At 35.4% G+C, this 6,415-nt stretch overlaps 1 protein-coding gene across 1 annotated transcript; it reads right to left on the bottom strand.

Annotated features, from left to right (window-relative positions):
- Positions 1 to 5,197: 5,197 nt before the first annotated feature.
- Positions 5,198 to 6,182, bottom strand: LOC140510242 (olfactory receptor 5AC1-like). Its single transcript, XM_072618692.1, has one exon. The coding sequence runs from the start codon at positions 6,171 to 6,173 to the stop codon at positions 5,238 to 5,240; it is 936 nt and encodes a 311-aa protein (XP_072474793.1). The 5' UTR covers positions 6,174 to 6,182; the 3' UTR covers positions 5,198 to 5,237.
- Positions 6,183 to 6,415: the final 233 nt, after the last annotated feature.

Genomic DNA, 6,415 nt, shown 5'->3' with positions numbered 1-6,415 from the left:
CTCTAAACAAATTCTAGAGCAGCAGAAACCAAAAAATGACAGAGTGAAAGAGATTTCCAGGCCAGGGAAGCCTGGAAGGCTGACAAGAAAGGTCTTTCAGGACAACATAGAGTACAGTGAAGCCCAGCTTTGGTCCCTGCCACAGCAAGGACAGGACTGGAGTGTGCTTCAAGGCATCATCTGCAGCAGCTGCAGGTCCCAGATTCCTCAACTCACAAATGCCAAAGAAAGATTTAAAGGTCAGTGAGATAGCTCTTTCACTTGAGTAAGAGGGCAGCACAGTGGTCTAGTCCCAGTCCCAGGCAGCAGCAGCTTCCATTGTTGGAGCAGCGACCTAAAGACCCTGGGGGAAGTGAGCAGCTGATATGGTTCTCAGCCCTGAGTGCTAACGCCGGGGTGAGGAGGAGTGCTGGCTGGTGGAACTGGTGCAGACTTTGGAGAGGGAAGTCTACTCACAGAAGAGTACTTGTAGTTGCTTCTAGACCAGAATGAAGGTCAGGAGAGGAGTAAGCTCACTCTCCTTTAATTGTGCCACTTTGGAGGAACTGAGAACTTACAGCTCCCCAGAATATACCCTCCTCTTGACAAAGAACTCAAAAATTCTTCCAAAATTAATTCCTGGTCTCATTAGAGCAATTCTATTCTTGAGTTAACTGGCTGGGGAAATGTCCAAAAAGGGGGAAAAGAATAAGACAATAAAAAGTTACATTCTTGGTGAGCAGGAATTTTCTTCTATCCTTGCAGATAAAGAAGAGCAATGTGTACCATCAGAGGATGATCTAAAAGTCAAAGTTTCTGCACCCAAACCCTCCAAAATAAATATGCAATCGTCTCAGAAAAGCTCAAAAAGGAGTTGGAAAATCAACTAAGAGAGATAGAGGAAAAGGTGGGAAGAGAAATGAGAAAATCAAGATGCAAGAAAATCATGAAAAGTCATCAGCTTTGTAAAATAGACCCAAAAAATGCTGAAGAAATTAACTCCTTTAAAAAATAACTAACTCAAAGGGCCAAAGAGACCCAAAAAACCAATGAAGAGAAGAATGCTTTAAAGAGCATAATTGGCCAAATGTAAAAAGAAAGTCAAAAGTTCACTGAAGAAAATAGCTCTTTAAAAATTAGAATGGCACAGAAGTAAGTTAATCACTTTATGAGAAACCAAGAAATTATGAAACAAAAACAAAAGAAGGTGAAAATAGGAGACAATGTGATATATCTCATTGGAAAAGCATCTGACTTGGAAAATAAATCCAGCAGAGACAATTTAAAAATTATTGAACTACCTGAAAGCCATGATCAAAGAAAGAGCTTAGACATCATCTTTCATGAGATTAGGACTGCTACCCCTGACTTTTTACATCAGATGAAGTACAATATATTCTGCTCGAACCTTTTACCTTTACCCCTTGTGTATCACGCCATTTCGAATTTGTTTTTTGTAAACAACATATTGTTGGATTCTACAAGGCAAAGGAGCTGGGACTACAATCAAGGATCAATTGCCTGGCAAAGAGTAAGCATAATATTTCAGGCAAGGAGATGGACATTCAGTGAAATAAGGGATTTCCAGACCTTCCTGATGGAAAGGGCAGAACTCAATAGAAAATTTGATCTTCAAATGCAGGTCTCAAGAGAGGCATAAAAAAGTTAATGGGGAAAAAACCCAAAAACTCATTAATCAATATGGGAAAACTGTTTACATCCCTATAAGGGAATGTGGTAGTAATTAATCTTGAGAATTGTATAACTATTATGAAATATAAAAGAGATATACATAGATAGAGGGAGGGGGTGCAAAGTAGATGATGTGATGATAAAATGTGATTTAAGGGTGTGAAGGGATTGTAACAGGTGATGTGAAAAGGAGAAGGCAGAAAATGGGAAAGTACATCACAGGAAAGGGCACAAAATTATATGACAGTAGAGGGAAAGAGGAGAGGGAGATGACCATTGTTTGATATTTGCTCTCATCTGATTTGGTTCAAAAAGGGAGCAATAAACTTAATTAAGTATCTAACTAATCTAACTAGCTCTCTATGCAGTAGAAGGGGAAGGGGGAAAGGAAAGGGAAAGTAGGCTAAAAGGGAGGGAAGAAGAAGTAAGGGTAAAGGGGAATAAAAAAGGGGGGGAGTGGTTGAAAGAAGGAAGGGAAATCTCCAGGAAGTGGTGTTCAAAAATTAAAACTACTGTAGAGGAGAAGGGAGAACTAAAAGAAAAAATAAGGGAAAAGAGGATGCAGGGAAAGACACAGTAATCATAACTATGAATGTGAATGGGATGAACTCTCTCATAAAATGGAGATGGAGAGTAGAATGGATTAAAAGCCCTGATATTCTGGAACCAGAGGGTAAAATAAATATTGAAATCATTCACCAATCACCTCTTGAAAGAGATATGGAAAGAGAAACTCCTCAGAATTTTGCAGCCAAATTCCAGAGTTCCAAGATCAAGGAAAAAATACTGCAAACAGCCAGAAAGAAATAATTTGAGTGTTGTGGAAAAATAATCAGGATAACACAGGATCTGGCAGCTTCTACCTTACAGGATTGAAGGATTTGGAATATGATGTTCCTGAAGTCAAAGAAAGTAGGATAAAAACCAAGAACTACCTACCCAGAACAATTGAGCATAATACTTCAAGGGAAAACATGGTGATTAAATGAAATAAAGGACTTTCAAGCATTCTTGATGAAAAGATCAAAGCTGAATAAAAAATTTGACTTTCTAATGCAAGAATCAAGGGAAGTATGAAAAGGTAAGCAGAAAAGACAAATCATAAGAGACTTACTAAATTTAAAATATTTACATTCCAACATGGAAAGATAATATTTTTAACTCCTGAAATTTTTCTTGGTATTTAGGTGGTAGGACTGACTATAGATACAGACACACACACTCATGCACTGTTACTATGTATGAATTTTTGTTGCGGTGATGGATTTGGATTTCTGATAACTCAATAAATGTTTTAGTTCTGTCGTCCTTGTGGAGAGTCTCTTGTATTTGGCAATTCAGAATTGTGCCATGATAGTCTGGTTCACCGTGCGCACTGTGAATATCACATTGACTCTACACCAGGGTTATGCAGATGTTAAAAGCATTGAGAGAGTTTTAAGAAAAATAGATTATTTCAGGATAGACTAATTTTATTCTGAAGGTTGAAAGAGGGGAAAAAGAAGGAAGAGTAAAAAGAATTCGCTAGAGGAACTTACTACTTCTCAAAATTGATGTTCATGAGAAGAAAAACATATAAACATGGAGGAAGGAGGGTGGTAGGTATGAAATGATTTTCACATTTTTCTGAAACAACGAAGGATTGAGCACATAGGCACACACAGTTTGATGTAAACATGTCAAACTGAAGAGGGAAATGAGGGAGTGGAAGCAGAAGAATAATGCAGAGAAAAGAAGAATCTGAAACAAAATAAACTGTTTAAATCTCAGGTGCCAAATAAGGGGAAAATTTGGAAAAGACCTAGGATTTAAGAACGTATCCATCAATTTGGGAATGGCCAAACAAATTACAGTACATATTTACATAACAAAATATTATTTCACCATACGAAAAGACCCTATTAGTCTATTTCAAAGAATCTTGTATAGTACGAATTAATGTAAAGTAGAGAAAATTGAGCAGAAGAAGAACAATTCATATAAGGGCAATGACATTTTAAATGAAATAACTTAGAAAGATTATGATCAAAATATGATCATCTATATCTCCAGATGATCTATGATGAACTATGCTATCTCCTGAAGGAAAGGAAAAGGATTCAAGGTGCAGTAAGAGATACCTTTTGGACAAAGCAACAATATGGGGTTATTTGTATGACTGCCAGTTTGAAATTAGATAACCTTTTTTTCATCAGAAAAGAGGGGGAGTGTTACAAAAAACCTCATCAAAGATGGTTTTAAACGCAGAAAAGAGGACAGAAGGAAACATAGATGAACATGATACTTTTGAAAGAAACCTTTGGGATCTATTATATACTTGTTAAAATAAATGGCTCCTCGTGGTTGTATATACAATCCTTTTCTACTGGGCATATGGAAATGCTTTTCTAGTGTCTTAGTTCATTTTTAAAATTATGAATAAACCAGGTAATGAATGAAAATAAGCTCCTACTTTGGTATTAATACCAAAATGGCTTGAAGACATATGTACAATACATTTTAAGATAAGAGGAAAAACACTGACAATTTATCTGCAGTAGAATGCAAAATTTAGTTTATTCTCCAAAGACAATTTTTTGAATTTGTGTGATTTTCAGTATGTTTCTCTTATCCTAGAAGTCCTTGAAGCTGCATGATATTGATTCTTAGGATGTAATATCACAAAATATAACTTTTGTTACTTTTCCACCTAACAGCCAATATTCCCAAATTCTAATTTTAATGCAAAAATATACAACTTGAAGAATATCTAAGGTTTTCCAGAACTTTTCATGAAAATTTCCACAACAGTATCTAAGACCCAGACTTCTTGTGTCAAACTGGGACACCTTTAAATCACGAAACTATCCTCCAAACAGTGGATAGAATATTTTTCTAATTCTAATTGTCTACTTAAGAAATATTATTTCTGATGCACCTGAACTTTAGATAAAATGTAGATTGCCTCAGTTTACTTGCTTTGACATATGTAAATACAAGGGAAACGAATGTATTATATAAAGATGATTTATTAAATTTTAAAGGACAACACAAAAGTAAGTTTTTGTCATTATTATTTTCTTTAAATTGTTTAACCTGATTCCCCATGAGGGGTGAGCTCATGAATCTCCAGCAAAATGATACAGAGGACAACTTCATATCCGACAGAGTGTCTCTGGCAAACAAATTCCCACCATGTTGAACCCATTAGAATCCAAGTTGATGTGAGTCAAGTAGGTTGTCCTGCTCCAATCTTGTCAAAACAAGCATAACTCTTTCCAACATAAGTTATTTTTCAAACACTATTCAAGATAGCTACAGTTTTTAAATTATAGCATAAGTAACTCAGTATTATCTTTTTCAGTTAATCTGGAAAACTGTATTTAAGATTTTAATTAATTGCTACATATGTGTATAGTGCACTACGATCGTTAAAATCTTAGGAGATAGCAATACAAATTATTTTATGAGACATGACGGAGATAAGAAGAAACTCATTTTCACATTAGTAAATATAAATTCAAAGTATCACTTCATCATTGAGTGATTTCTTTAATAAAATGTGATAAAAGATCTGTGTAAGAGTTTCACTTAGGAAGTACTATTTGTTTTAATATAGTTCTCAGGGCTCCAATGACTTCCTTGTTTCTCAGGCTGTAGATAAAAAGATTTAGCATAGGAATGATAATACTATAGAACAAGGAATTCATCATATCTTGATTACCTACTTGCAATGATGCTGGAACCACATACATGAAGGCAAGAGATCCAAACAATAAGGACACAGAGAACAGGTGAGCCCCACAAGTGGAGAAGGCTTTGCTTCTTCCTTTTTGAGATTTCTTTTTCAGAATGGCAAAGAGAATACAAGTATAAGAGATTAAGATAGACAAAACTGTAAAGACCTGAATGGACCCAGCAAAGATAAAAACCATTAAAATATTAACAGAAGGATCAGTACAGGAAATTTTATATAAAGGCATGATATCACAATAAAAGTGATAGATATTGTTGGAGTGGCAGAAACATAATCTAAGTAACAACCCTACGTGCAAGGTAGAATGAAGAAAGCCAATTACATATGAAAAGATTGTTAGCTCACTGCATAACCTGTTAGTCATCACCACTGGATAAAGCAAGGGCTTACAAATAGCTACATATCTGTCATATGCCCTTGCAGCTAGAATTAGACATTCTGTGGTTACATTGAATCCAAAAAAATCAAATTGTATCATGCATTCAGATAAGGATATCATTTCGTTGTGAGTTATAATGTTCGCCAACATCCTGGGACTTAAGATGGTTGAAATACAAGCATCAGCTAAAGCTAAATTGCCAAGGAAGAAGTACATGGGGGTGTGAAGGTGAGAGTTCATCCAGATAAGTGCAATCAGTCCCATATTCCCCATGATGGTTATGATATGAATGCATAAGAACACCATGAAGAGGAGAACCTGAAACTCAGGATGGTTTGTAAATCCCAAGAGTAGAAATTCCTTTACTAGTGTCTCATTTTTTTCCATTATGTCTTCACATGACCTAAAAGTTGGATTAAAAGAAGGTAAAGGCAGATAGTCACAAAGCCATAAATGGTAGGCTTCTTTTAATGGAAATACAATATTTTCCTCTGGTTCCTTATTAAGTAACATATTTAAAGATCTGATTTTTCACTTTCTATATATTTTAGGACTAACAAGCATTCTGAAACCTGGTTAACTGTGAAAACTAGAAAAATTTAATTAAATGCAGTTATTTTATACATTGA

This window comes from Notamacropus eugenii, chromosome 6 (genome assembly GCF_028372415.1).
Source record: "Notamacropus eugenii isolate mMacEug1 chromosome 6, mMacEug1.pri_v2, whole genome shotgun sequence".
NCBI classification, from domain to species: domain Eukaryota; kingdom Metazoa; phylum Chordata; class Mammalia; order Diprotodontia; family Macropodidae; genus Notamacropus; species Notamacropus eugenii.
The sequence above is the reverse complement of the archived record's forward strand: the minus strand, read 5'-3'. Positions and strand labels throughout refer to the sequence as shown.